Source organism: Acinonyx jubatus, chromosome X (assembly GCF_027475565.1).
Source record: "Acinonyx jubatus isolate Ajub_Pintada_27869175 chromosome X, VMU_Ajub_asm_v1.0, whole genome shotgun sequence".
NCBI classification, from domain to species: Eukaryota; Metazoa; Chordata; class Mammalia; order Carnivora; family Felidae; genus Acinonyx; species Acinonyx jubatus.
The window spans coordinates 88781342-88795935 of record NC_069389.1 but is presented as its reverse complement, the minus strand read 5'-3'; the positions used below and the strand labels follow the sequence as shown (position 1 = coordinate 88795935).

At 43.3% G+C, this 14594-nt stretch overlaps 2 protein-coding genes across 2 annotated transcripts in view; one reads left to right on the top strand and one right to left on the bottom strand.

The window, feature by feature from the left end:
* TRPC5OS (TRPC5 opposite strand) overlaps positions 1-13704 on the bottom strand; it is a 73352-nt gene extending 59648 nt beyond the window's left edge. Inside the window, exon 1 of the mRNA XM_053201576.1 lies at positions 13565-13704. The gene's annotated coding sequence lies outside the window, so the exon portion shown is untranslated. The remainder of the gene's footprint in view (positions 1-13564) is intronic.
* TRPC5 (transient receptor potential cation channel subfamily C member 5) overlaps positions 1-14594 on the top strand; it is a 265379-nt gene that overhangs the window by 228450 nt on the left and 22335 nt on the right. Inside the window, exon 8 of the mRNA XM_015083806.3 lies at positions 3548-3743. Coding sequence (XP_014939292.2) covers positions 3548-3743 — 196 coding nt within the window. The remainder of the gene's footprint in view (positions 1-3547; positions 3744-14594) is intronic.

Below are 14594 nucleotides of genomic sequence, written 5' to 3'. Positions count from 1 at the left end.
ATATGTCTTTGTAGAATCAGGCTAAGGTGCTATGGAAGAACAAAAGAGGGGCATCTAACCCAACCTTGTGGGGAAGGAGTCAGGGCAGGACAAACAAGACTTGGGTAGAGAAGAAGACAGGATGAAAGTGGAGGCTAGAAGTGGGGAGCATGGTAGGAACGTGCCATCCAGAGTTAGAAGCGTGTTAAATCCATGATAGACTAAGAAGTTGCAAGTCTAGGAAACTGCAGAAGAAACTCCAGTCCTTCACTGGTATGAATTAAGTCCAGAGGGGTAAACCCTCTCCGTGGTCCTTCTACCTTTTGAAAGATGAACTCCCCGTCTCAAAAATGAGACTTTCAGAAAGTGCCCGGAAGACTGCAGTTCCCATCTCTATTCTACTGTGCCCCTCTTAGCTTTGTGATCTATTTGTGGATGGTCTCAACATGCTCAAGTTCCCCCTTAACCAGCTGGGATGGATTTGTCTTCCATACATTTAATATCAACTCTCCTTGAATCTTTGTAGCCTCAATTTGTGCCCCTCTTTGAACTAACAAGTTCCATATGTCTGTTTACTCTTTGCTTTATTTAGAATTTTTATTTAAATGGATTATCTTCTTTAAAATCATATGCTTTAAAATCAAAAAGATGTTCCTTTGGTATTAGGATTCTAGGGTTTAGTCAACAAGTCTTCCCATCCCTGTGATGATTTTATTATGGGCCTGGGCACCAAATAATGCCCACCCCCCTAGGTAGTGGCTCTTTCCCTGTGGATTCAATTGTGTCTAGAAGCCACAGGGCTTTCTACAAATGTATCACTAGAATGCTCTCATCTACCCCATACATCAGTCATCCATTTTACCTGGGCATGCCCTTCAACAAGCCAGCTTCTCCTAGTGGCCAGGCCATAATGTGACATTTTGTGCCCCGTGTGGAAGGCATTCTCAATATAAAGTACCAAAACTGAGGAATGACCTTTTTGCCTTTTTTTTCCTCTCTTGTACAATTGAACATATAGGCTCTCCCTGACTAGAATATCACCATAGTTGCGGGAAGATTTTAAATGCTTGAACTTCCACTTTTAAGGAACCTTGATATCAGTCATTGGAACAGCTAGTAGTAAGCTCTACACTCAAACGTTAACCATTGCAATTTTAATTGTTAATGGCGGTACAGGAGTACAATGCCATCTATTCTGGGGAAACAACCAATGACCTAAGACCCTGCCAACATATCAATGATAGACTTGCCTCAGCCTCTGTTATTGGCTACCTGCTTGGGCCATTGCTGGCCTCCCATCTGCCCTGATTTCAAATGGACCCCGCCACGTCTGGGTTGTGCCCTCTTGGTACAACCAGACTCCTGAGCCCCGTATCTTTCCTTTCTTTGACCGTCTGCCTGGCTCTATAATGAACTGCGTTGCCTGGCCCTGACTTTTAGTAGGAAATTCATATCCTGCGAGAAGTCTGGCTTGCCATATTCTGGTTCTTGTGCCCTGGCCCCTGAACTCCAAGCTCTCGGCTTACTTTTGATTCTCAAATGCTTCACCAACTGGCCCTTTGTTTTTTCAAACAAAAAGCAAATTTCTTCCTTCTAGGCTAGCTCACAAGCAGCCGTGGAAGAATCATGGAAGTGACCTGTGATGATAAGAGAAGAGCCATTTAACAGGTTGAAAAGAACCATGTGCATGTTTCCCAGGCATGGGCTCCATGAAGGAGGCTCCGTGAGAGTCAGGCCAGTGCAGACAGAGCACAGCCTTCATCAGAATGACTAACCCCATTGTGCAGCCTACTGACCGTGCAATTGTCAATGGGCCTGGAGACTCCTAGACTCTAATCCCTCGATAAGAGTAATAGTATTAGTTAATAAGTGTTCATTCATTTATCCACCAAGTATTAGTGAGTGCCTGTCCTGTGCCAGGTACATTGTAGCTGTACGTCTCTGCCCTCACAGAGCTGACATTCTAGTGGGGATGGACAGAAAGTAAACATTTTAACAAAAAAAAATATTTCATATAATTTTAGGGAGTTTGAAATGCTACAGAGAAAATAAAACGATAGATTTTATTAGATTTCTTTTATTAGATTTCTATTATGATAGAAAAAAAAAACAAACTCGTGGAGCTACTTTTGGTAGAGTGACCAATGAAACCTCCTCTGAAGAAGTGGCATTTGAGCTGAGACTCCAATGATGATGAGACAGTCCTGCAAAGATCTGGGGGAAGATCAGTCCCAGATAGAAGGAATCCTTAAAACATTTCCCACATTCCCCCCCCCACCGATGAACCCAAGAACGAATCCCTAAGTCTTTCAAAATACATTGCACTCTAAAAACAACATATCTTGAGCGATTGAAACAGGACATCTAATCTTAAAGTAGCATTTCTTATGTTCTGCACCTCAACCATGTGCTTCAGAAATGGCTGATTTGTGCCACCCAGAGCTGGCTGCCTTTTATTGCTACATTCACAGATTTCTGAATATGAGGCCAGAGAAACCCTAGACACCAAAAACATATCATTGCAGAGTTAGATATTTGGAGGTGGATACTACAAGAGGAAACGATAATTTGTGAAGCCATCTAAAATAATGCTGCAGTGGTTTGGGGAGGTGAGATGGAATTGGATTTGAATTCTGGCTCAGCACTTGAGTGACCTCTGAATCTCGGTTTCCTCAGCAGGAACAATAAAGATTTTACAAGGATTATAATGATCAGTTATGGAAAAGTGATTAACATGTTTATATATAGTAAATTCTCAGTAATTGTCAGGTAACATATCATTTAAAACAATCTACACAGGGGCACCTGGGTGGCTCCGTCGGTTAAGCATCTGACTTCGGCTCAGGTCATGATTTCTCACGGTTGGTGGGTTCGAGCCCCGTGTTGGGCTCTGTGCTCACAGCTCAGAGCTTGGAGCCTGCTTCCGATTCTGTGTCTACCTTCGTTCTCTGCCCTCCCTGGCTCACACTCTGTCTCTCTCTCCAAAAAATAAACAAACATTAAAAAAATTAAAACAATCTACGTGAAGCCTTAATCCAAGGGTCTTTGAGCTCCTCCACTGAGCTTAGCACCATGTGGCGCCCTGTCGGAACCACAAAAGAAGTATCAGAAATGGTAACTGGTTCACATCCACTCAGCTAGCAAATGACAGAGCTGAGATTTTTAACCTAGAACAATTTAACCCAAGCACTATATTCTCAACTACTCATCTACCGTCTTTGTGTAATTAGAAAGGTGATAAGTCATGTGGTCTCAAGATGAAAGAGAAAGTTTGGCAAAGGAAGCAGCCCTTGCAATAAGTCTTAGGAAAGTATAGGCTCTGTGTAGACTGAGAAAAGAGAAATGGTATTCTAGGTGCAAGAGGAAAGCGTAAGACATAGAAGTGGTAACAAACAAATACACCCACCTGATTGGTTTGTGTGGGGAAAGAGACCAAAAGGAGTGAGATCATCAGTCTTCCTGATGGGACATAAGTCTGGCAAGTCCCTTATTAAGCATATCCCGTTTTCTGTCTCTTTTTCTTGCTCTTCCTAGAGAATTAACTAACCTGCTCTTTGACCTCTTTTAGGCTGTTTGAAACCCTTCAGTCGCTCTTCTGGTCTGTATTTGGCCTTCTAAATCTCTATGTTACCAACGTGAAAGCCAGACATGAGTTCACAGAGTTTGTGGGAGCTACCATGTTTGGGACATACAACGTCATCTCCCTGGTGGTGCTGCTGAACATGCTGATTGCCATGATGAACAACTCTTACCAGCTTATTGCCGTGAGTAGTTTGCTTTACAAGGGTGATTGCTTGATTTCAAGGAGTGATCACGTTGGCATGGAGCCCATTGGAAGCTCAATGAAGCAGTCTGTCTGCATCAAGTATTTTACATTAGCCTTCTCAGTTGTTAAAGTATTTCTTTCTAAAGCAACTCAGTTTGGACTCTTAGTCCATTGACTCTCAGTAATTTAGAAGAGGATATTCTAGTTAATAAGACTTTCTGGTAGCCTGTTAAAAAATGTGTTTACAATTCTGAATCGATTTTCTTGCCTTACAAAGGAGAGCTCGGGAGCTATGAGCACACTTTGGCTATCATTTGTCGCCCCACGAATTTTTAGGGTTGATTGAGCTAATTGGTTCTCTAGGCAAGAGGGTCCTATCTCCCTCTTCACTGCAAGCATGTCCTTCACAAAACTGAACATTTCATTGCCAAAGGCAACATTCTCAGAGAGTGACTAATTTTCGATCAAGGATATATGAGTAATTGCTCTCCATCGTGAGACATGGCCTAGGTACAGTCAATCACTGAATCCTTTTTGACCATCATGTTACCATTTGGATCAGCAATATTACTCTAATCTAGAAATGGTGAAGGTATAGGATATGGGATCAGTCCAGGCCCTGACCTGATTTTTGATGTCATAGAAAATATCTAAACTTAGCTTATTTTCTTATAATCTGCCTATCATATTTAGAAATATGGTATTATCAGAGGAGTTCTGGCTATCTGAGGTGTAGTTGGGTATCAGTGGATTTGGATATTTAGGTCATATTAAGATGCTAGATCTAAAGCCCATGGGTCTATCTGTTGCTGAAAGTTTTTGCTGTAGCACAGAAGACAAATGGAAAGGCCCGACTCTTATCTTCCTTCATACATGCTATTTCTCAGATTTGGTCTGCTACTGAGGAATCTTTTAGCTTACAGAAAAGAAGCTTAAATTATCGGTTATATAAATATAAGTATACATATAAATATATGTATGTATATACACACATTTTGCACACATATATACACACACATATTGTCCATATTCCATAAATATTACTGGTAATAGTGACCATCCTGATCCATTTTGATTAGGGATAGACCAAAGAGGAATGAGTTTATGAGTCAAAAGCAGGAGGCTTTTGAGTTATCTATTTGGAAAACTTTCCTAACCATAAATAACAGTGAGATACAACCTCCTCGGTGGGTTTTTAGAATTTTTTTCACTGGAAAGAACTTCTTTCACTGGGTGGTTTAAAAAACCAGAACATACATGTATCCACCAGGATGGCTTAGATCTTAAGTGCTTAGGTGGGGGCGTATGGTGGAAACATATTTTAAAAGTTAGAAGACCAGGGACTCTAATCCTAGTCCTGTTGTTTATAAGTATGACCTTGTGTAATTTATTTCCCTTTTTGGGCGTCAGTTTCTTCATCCAAAAAGTGAAAGGGTTGAAGCGGATGGCCTTTATTAAGATATAATTGGCATATAGTATTGTGTAAGTTTAAGGTGTACAACGTGATGATTTGATACACATACATATTGCAAAATGTTTATCATCATAAGGTTAGTTAACACATCCATCACCTCACATAAATTATCTTTTTCTTTTGGTGAGAACATTTAAGATAGCAAGCAACTTTCAAGTATATAATATTGTTAACTATAGCCACCATGCTGTGCATTACATCCCCAGAACTTATGCAACTTCTACCTACAAATTTGTACCCTTTGAAAAACATTCCTCATTTCCCCCAACCCTCAACCCCTGGCAACCACAATTCTACTGTCTCTATGAGTTTGACTTCTTCTAGATTCCACATATAACTGAGATCAGACAATATTGGTCTTTTTCTGTCTGACTTACTGTCTTAGCATAACTCCCTCCAGTTTCATCCATTCCTTCTTTCTCATGGCTGAACAATAATATTATTTTACATATATAATATTCATAATTATGTATACACCATATTTTCTTTATCCATTTGTCTGTCAATGCACAGACAGGTTGTTTCCATGTCTTGTCTATTGTGAACAATGTCACAGTGAACACGGGAGTACAGATCTCTCTTTGAGAGAGTGGTTGCATCTTCTTTGGATATATACCCAGAAGTGGGATTGCTGGAGCATATGGTACTTCTATTTTTAACTATTTCGAGAGCCCTCCCATGCTGTTTCCCGTTGTGGCTGCACCACAATGCACCAGGGTTCCCTTTTCTGCACATTTGCACCACACTTGTTACCTTATTATCTTTTTAATAATAGCCATTCTAACAGGTGTGATGTGATGGTTGCTTGTGGTTTTGACTTACATTTGCCTGATGATTAGTGATGCGGAGGACCTTTCATGCACCTGTTGGCCATCCATATGTCTGTTCCAGTGGTCTTTAATATTCCTGCCAGCTCTGACATCCCGTGAGCCTGCATGTCTAGATGAACAGGCTAAGCTTGCAAGGTCCCTTAGCTCTGAAATTCTGCCCATCTGCTACTTTTGACATGAAATATACTTCAATTTGACACTTTTCTCTCTCCATGATTCAAACCCAGCCAGATCAAGAACTCTGGAACGATCTATACTCACTCCAAATCTGTCTATATAAGGGGGACAGGCATAAAATCTCAGGGGGGTATCTTTCTGCTCCTATGCCTAGCATCCCCTTACCCCTGCCAACGATGGCAATATTCATGCTGAGGCATTTGTAATTTTCTCCCTGGTTATCTTGTAGCTGATTGCTCCTAATGGCAGTGGAAAACGAAGACATTTTCTCGTCACTTAATGCAGGGCTTTGGTATCTCCCACTGAGCTCAGTGACATTTTGCTAGGAAGGGTGGAAATAATCAACTCTGGCTTTCTTGTCACCACCTGCCGGTAGCAAGTTGCGTTTTAATGCCACCTACTGTTGTACCTGAAGAAAATATCTTAGCTTGGGAGAGGGCTGGGGGCAGAGGGGTGAGGGTTTGCTGGAAGGTGACCTGCATGGAGTCTATACCATCTCACACATATGGAGTCAGGCCAACCATTCTGAATCCTACTTGCTACTTCGGGATCCTCTGGTAATGTGTCTTTATCATTTGGATCTAGTGGGATCCTGACGTTGGGTAACCTGATTCCCAAAACTATCTGGATCTGGTTGAATGGTAAAGACCAGGAGGAAATGTTACAGGAAGGGAAGCCACTGAAGACAAGTCTCTCCTACTACGAAAGTTTCAACAGGCTGACTCGGTCTAAGGAGAGACTCAGTTGTTGACATGCCTTACTGGGAATATGTTTAGTGTACATTCTAGGACAGGGCTCAGGGATGTCAGCTAACAGCAATCCCTTGAAGGGTCGAGCTCTTTCTCGATGGTCTGTGTAGGATGCAGAACTGCTGGTGGAGTAGATATATGGCTCTTGAGAAATTCATATTTCTATGCCAGAGGAGGCTACACTGTAGTAATAGTCAGCTTCAAGATATGGGGAAGCCAGGATCACTCCAGGTCTGTGCTCTGTGGTCCCAGCCAGCATCATCATTATGTGAGGCTGGCCATATTTCACATTATGGTTGTTTATGATGCACAGTGATTTACTCTCCTCGCTTTATCCTTTTATCTCTCTCAAGTTGCTTATTTCTCTCTGTGACACTTCTTTCAACACACCCACCTGGTCACTGCCGTTCCTTGTGCGTGTATGTTCCAAGTTCCACCATGCGAAGCTGCCCTTGATATCATTTAAATGAAATTCACCCTTATGAAAATATTAGGTGGGAGGGACAGGGCAGTCCCACAAAATTCATCCACCCTAAGCCCCATTTCTACCTCCAACTCACCCATAAGGGGCATCTCTTTTGCCAGAGACTGGTCCTCACAAAACATGAGGCTGCTAATGATCTGTTGTGGTATGGTCTCATTCGGCAAGTTAATAAGCACCCTCGGTTTCACTGGCTACTGAGGAGTGTTCACTCCAAAGCTGAGAGTAAGTAAATAGGACTTGCCTCACTGAGCCACATCTGCTCCAAGGCTTGGGGAGAGCCCAAATACATAGAATCGATTGTCTCCCTTGGGGAGGCAGCATCTGGAGGCGCAGAAAATGGATGAACTCTCCCACTGCCAAAGACAGCTTTGCGCATGGAAACATTCATCAGAAACAATGCCAGTGCTGCAAAGACAGTCAGCAAGGCTGGAGGGGGCCCACTGCACACCCGGAAGTGCCAAGTGTGTGGGGGGGGCAGGTGGTCTTCCCACCCACCCGCAGTCACCTGGGACCAACCTCAGACTTTCAAAGCACAGAGAAGATGACAACAATTTGCACACTACGCCGTGATTTGTAACCCACTAACCAGGCAGGTAACCGACTCCTATGCGCTGATACAGCACCCAGTTGTTAAAACATTAAAATATTTCCATACCAGTTGGTAAAAGCTGCCACTCCAGCTGTTCCCTCTGGGATGCCCCCCCCCCCAGCTCACCTCACAATCCAGTAAGTAAAAGGTGATGCCTGAAACATCAAGTATTTTCCATGCCTCTGTTCCAGTGCTAGTGCTGGCATACATTCTGATTGGTCAGTTTCTTAAACAGTATGAATATCCTCATGGCAGGCTCAATCCTAAGATGCTCCCCTAAGATTTCCCGCCCTAATCGTCAGGACAGCGAATATGATGAGATAGCACATGTGTGATTATGTTGCACCACGTGGCAAGGGAAATTTTTATGGATGTAATTAAGGTTACTAATCAGGGAGATTATCCAGATGGGCCTAATCTAATCATGTAAGTCCTTCAAAAGCAGAGTTTTCACCAGCTGGTAGCAAAAGAAGATGTCAGAGATTCGAAGCATAGGGAGGATTTCATGTGCCGTGGCTGGCTTGACAATGGAAGGACACGTGGTAAGAAATGCAGGTGGCCTCTAGGAAATGAGTGTAGCCCCCGGCTGACTGCCTGCAAGGACGTGGGGACCTCAGTCCTGCAACCACAAGGAAATGAATTCCGACAACATAAACGAACGTGGAAGCAGATTCTTCTCCAGAGTCTCTAGATAAGAGCTCAGCCACACTGACACTCGGATTGCAGCCTTGGGAAGGCCTCTGTGACTGGAGTGGAGGACACACATCAGAGAGAAGTAGGAGATGATGTCAGAGAGGTAATGAGGATAAACAACAGGTCACATAGCGCCCAAAAGACCTTTGTAAAGACTTTGGCTTCTACTCTGCGCCTCCTCTGCTCTCGCTCTCTCTCTCTCTCTCATTCAAAATTATCTTAAATAATTTTTTTAAAAAAAGAATATGCTGATTAAGAAAAGACAGAAGTGGGGCAGCAGCAAAGACAGAGGGACTAATTGTGAGATCATTGCATTAACCATAAGAAAAGCTGACGGTGGTTTTGAATAGGGTGGTCATGATGGATATGAGGAGCAGCGGTCAGATTCTAGGTATATTTCAAAGCTAGACCCAATTCTGATGGATCAGAGGTGGGGTATGAGCAAAAGGGAGGAGTCCAGCATGACACCAAGATTTGGGGCCTGAGTACCTGGAAGGGTGGCATTTTCCCTTACTGAGATGGGGAAGAGTAGTAAAGGAACAGGCATAAGAGCAAGGCAGAGATCCAGAATTCGGTTTTAGATATGTGGACTTGGAAATGCCCGTTGGACATTTGAGTGGAGATGTCTGGCAGGCAGCGGTCTACGGGTCTAGCAGAGAGGTCCAGGCTGGAGAGAGAGATGTGGGAGTCACTAGCATGTGCACAGTATTTAAAGCCATGGGACTCGGTGAGGTGAGTGTGGATACAAAAGAGAAGAGGTCCAAAAGTGAGGCACTCCAATGGGTAGAGGTTGGAAAGAGAGGACAGATTGCCCAAGGAGACTGACAAAGAACAACCAGGGAGGGTAGGAGAAAAACGAGGATAATTCACTATATTATAATACTATACCATCCCCAGGATACTGATACCATCACATGCTAAAGAGCGGTGAGAGCCTGGATTTGAACTGAGGGAGTCTGACCCCAACACTCATGCACAGAACTGCTACCCTATCCCATCGACCTCAAGGCCAGGAAGCACAACTCCGAACCACCAGTCTCCTTGTCCTACCACTTCCAGTGGCTACAGATTTCATTGGGATAGGAATCACACACACTTCATCTAACATACCTGTATCCCTCCCTTAGCTCTCAAGAACTGCTTCATAAGAAAACAGAACAAACCATAAACCCTGGCAGCTTTCAGTCCCGTAGAACATTCCAAACTACAGAAACTGTAGTAAGTCTAAGGGATAGGACAGCCTCTTTCCTGGTGAAGGAGCTGCTCAATTCAACCTGTAGAAATTTCCTGACGTCGGAGCGGAGCCATTTCAAATTTTAATAACTGTCTCTTTCCTTTGGGAGACCCTCAGGCAATCTAGATATTGATTTTTCTCATTGCAGCTTGTGTTTTTCCCTGTTGCCAGACCATTCTCTGGAATCTGATCTGGGATTTCTGCATCTCACTAACAAGAAAGCAAATATTTAGAACCACAGAGGACATTTTAATAGTGCCCCCAGTTTGGGTAATGTGGAACCCAGGAAAACCTGCTAATAATCCCATATCAATGAACAATCTACATTTTCTGGGCTTGGTGCTATAAATGATATCAAGGTAAAGACATAGTTGATGCCTTTGGGGAACTTAAAGTCTAGTTCAGAGGGAGAAGTCTGACATGAGTAAAATAACAATAGCATTATTACTATGAGTATATAATAGCAATGATGACAAGAGCGCCTGGGTGGCTCAGTTGGTTAAACATCCAACTTTGGCTCAGGTCATGATCTCGCGGTTGGTGGGTTCAAGCCCCGCATCGGGCTCTGCGCTGGCAGCCCGGAGCCTGGAGCCTGCTTCGGATTCTGTGTCTCCCCCTCTCTTCCCCTCCCCGGCTCGTGCTCTGTCTCCATCTCTCAAAAATGAATAAACGTTAAAAAAAATTTTTTTTTAAATAGCAGTGATTACAGAGAGCATGGGCACAGGAGTAGTCGGATGCCTGGATTTGAAACCTGGACTGCCATTTACTGTGGTTTGGGGCAATCTGAACTGTTTCTGCCTCAGAGGACCTCTTCTGCAAAATAAGGATGATGATTAGGCTTTTTATCTGCTTCTGACTCTCAGATCCATTCTCTGTCCATTTCCTGCTCTGCTCTGTATCAAGGGTACTACATTCTCCATGGTCCATTGCCCTTTGGCTTCTGGGTAGGTTTGGCCAACCCAAAGGTAAGAAGAAGGGACTAGTGAGGATATTTCACTTTGGGGGTACCTGTAGCAGCAGCAGCTGTATTTCCTATGGGGCTCACCTTCCACCACCACCAGGCATCCCCTCCCTCGTTGACCCCAGCTTCTGCGAGGCATCCCCACCTTGGCTCTAGCTCCTACCAGATAGCCCCAGTCCTCGAACTCTGGTAACACCACTCACCACCTCTCCCAGTTGTCCCTGTAAGTCTAGGGATAAGAGGGGCTTCCTGTGGCTGCTAACCTCTGAGTTGCCTCACTGTCCCCTGTCTGGCTTCTCATCTCGTCCATCATCGGCATACTAATCCCTGTGTTAAATTTTCTATGTCTGAAAGACCTAGCAGGATTTCAGTTTCTCTGGCTGTACCCCAATCTATCAGTACCTATCTGATTCGGTGGTTCTGAGGTTGATTTAGGAAGGACAAATGGGGCTGAGATTTGAAGGTCAAATTTGGAAAGACAGAAAAGTGGGGATAGCTTTCAGATCTCATTTCTGGTGGGGAAATGGTTTGTACACCAGCAAGGATCAGCCTGGAGTTTACTGAAGGCAATAAGGGTGTAGGAGCTGGCCTTGTTCTTTTCTGCCTCCTATTCTTTGATTTCCTATGAAAATATCTTCAAGTGAAAATGATGTTCTCCCGGTGCCAATAGGGAAAATGCCCCAGCAATGAAAAGAAACATATAGAGGAATCATACCTCTAGGAGCTAGATGAAAAAGTTCAGAGTCTGCCTTTAGAAAAATAATTTTAAAAGATGAGGTCTGCTCTTGTGGCTTCTCACATCCCCATTCTGAGCCTTCATACTGCTGTCTACCTGGCTTGGCACAGCACCCTGGGCTAACTGCCTTGCCTTATGTGGACCTTACCTTTGACAAGCCCTTTCCCTCTATCTCTGGGCCCGAGCTGAGCTCTTTCTCAGTCCCCTAAGGCTTAGAGAAGTCGGTAATAAGAATGCAATGAGTATCTAGCATATAAACAGCCTTTATTAAATCTTACAGGCGCTCAACTGTTTCCAATCTATTATCATTATAACTACCATCAATAATAACTACCAGGACACTTGGGTGCCTGGGTCAGTTAAGCGTCCGACTTTGGCTCAGGTCATGATCTTGTGGTTTTTGAGTTCGAGCCCCGAATCGGGCTCTCTGCTGTCAGTGCAGAGCCTGCTTTGTATCCTCTGTCCCCCTTTCTCTCTGCCCATCCCTTGCTTGCACTCTCTCTCTCTCTCAAAAATAAACAAACATTAAAAAAAAAAATTTTTTAAAAATAAAAAAAATAAAAAATAAAATAAAATAAAATAAAATTATATATATATTATATATATAAATATAGATAAATTTATATATCATATATATAAATATATTAAAATTTGTATATTATATATAAATATATATAAATTTATATATTATATATATAAATATATATAAATTTATATATTATATATATAAATTTATATATTATATATAAATATATAAAAATTTATATATATTTATATATAAATATATTAAAATTTGTATATTATATATATAAATTTATATATTATATATAAATTTATATATAAATATATATGTAAATATATATAATAAAATTATATAGAAATATATATTATTAAATATATTTATTATATTATATTATAAATTATATTTATATTTAATATAAAAAATAAAAAATATTAACTCCCATTTAGTGAGCACTTACTATGTGCAAGACACCACACGAAGCACTTTTCATACATATTTCCTCGTTAAATTTTTACAACAACCATATGAAGCAGCGACTATTATTAATTCCATTTTATAGGTGAGGAAACTGAGGCACAGAGATCAAAGTGACTTACCCCAGAGCACACTCTCAGTAAGGGCACTGGCAGGTGTGTCTAACCCCAAACAATCACAGTACTGTACCTACTTCTTTCCTACCTGCGTTCCAATCTCCCAGACCCTGACACATGGCCCCCACCCCACCCCACCCCCAACCTCCGTCTCCCTCAGCTTTTTATTTTTTTTAATTTTTTTTAACGTTTTTTATTTATTTTTGGGACAGAGAGAGACAGAGCATGAACGGGGGAGGGGCAGAGAGAGAGGGAGACACAGAATCGGAAACAGGCTCCAGGCTCTGAGCCATCAGCCCAGAGCCTGACGCGGGGCTCGAACTCACGGACTGCGAGATCTTGACCTGGCTGAAGTTGGACGCTTAACCGACTGCGCCACCCAGGCGCCCCTCCCTCAGCTTTATCCTCCCACTCGGTTCACTGACTCCGTCTTTTGAGTTCTAACCAGACTGTAAGGAGTCTTTCCCTTAGTTCTAGAGACTAAGTGCCCTCCATTTCCCTGAGCGGAGATTCCTTGCCCCCACCCCCAACACACACACACACACACACACACACACACACACACACACGCCCAGTAGCTCTCTTTTCCTTCTTCTTCTGCTTTAGTGTGCCCGTGAGCACTTCAAACTTCCAGTTTCTTCTTAGCTCTGCCTTTTAATACTCCCAACCTCCTCACTGAACAAGCACACAGCCCACCTGAGGTATCACACCCACAGAAGGTAAAAAAGTTGGGCTCTACCCAGCTCATTTGCACGACAAGAATTCCTCATTCAACTTACACATCCAGCCTTGGGACTTTTCAGGGGTCTTCCTTCCCAGTCAGCTTTTGCATGCGGAGAGCCTCCCTTGAAAAGTGTATCCACACAAGCAAGCAGACTATCCACCCTCCAGCTTCACGGGAGGAGAGAGGAGCCTTGACTCCACTAGCGCTGCAGGGGGCACCAGAGGATGACGTTTCATATCCTCCGCATCTAGCCTGGGCTGGCGCCCCCTACCCTCCGTGGTCTAACCCGGAAATGCATTCCTCGGTCATTCTGCATCAAGGCCCGCTCATGGTTTGGTCCGCAAGCTGTCCGAGAGCCCGCACCTGCTGAGGACGAGAGCTCTTCACCTCAAATGCTGAGGGTATGCTTTGGCAGGTCCCCGCTGAGCTGCAGCTCTGCTTCCAACAGCCCCCGGCAGCCTTTGATGCGTGCTGCTACCTGGTGATGATTTCCCTCACCCACAAAGATGCCAGGGGGAATAGGAAGAAGTCAGTGAAGGGAAGTGGGTTTCACTCCCCTGTGCGAAAAGGCCACCAAACAGGGCAGATGTCTGCATCCCAGATTCTCCTGTCCTGGGTGTTCATCAGGAACATCAGTAACTGTCATGGATACTTCATCTCGGGTGACTCAAATGGAAACAAGACCAAGGATGCAAGTGACAAGAAGGGCTTCACGCCCAAAGAATACCTCTATCCACCTGCTGGCTGGTGTCCTCTACTCTTTGACCCATTCACCTAGCAATAAATACCTCTTTTTAAAAAAATGTAATGTTTACTTCTTTTGAGAGAGAGAAAGAGTGAGCCTGAGTGGGGAGGGGCAGAGAGAGAGGGAGACACAGAATCCAAAGCAGGCTCCAGGCTCTGAGCTGTCAGCACAGAGCCCAAAGGGGGGCTCCAACTCACGAACTGCGAGATCACGACCTGAGCTAAAGTCGGACGCTTAACCAACTGAGCCACTCAGGCGCCCCAACAGTAAATATCTCATAGATGGATAAATAAGTAAATTTAACAAATATTTATTGAGACACTACAACAGACTACACTAC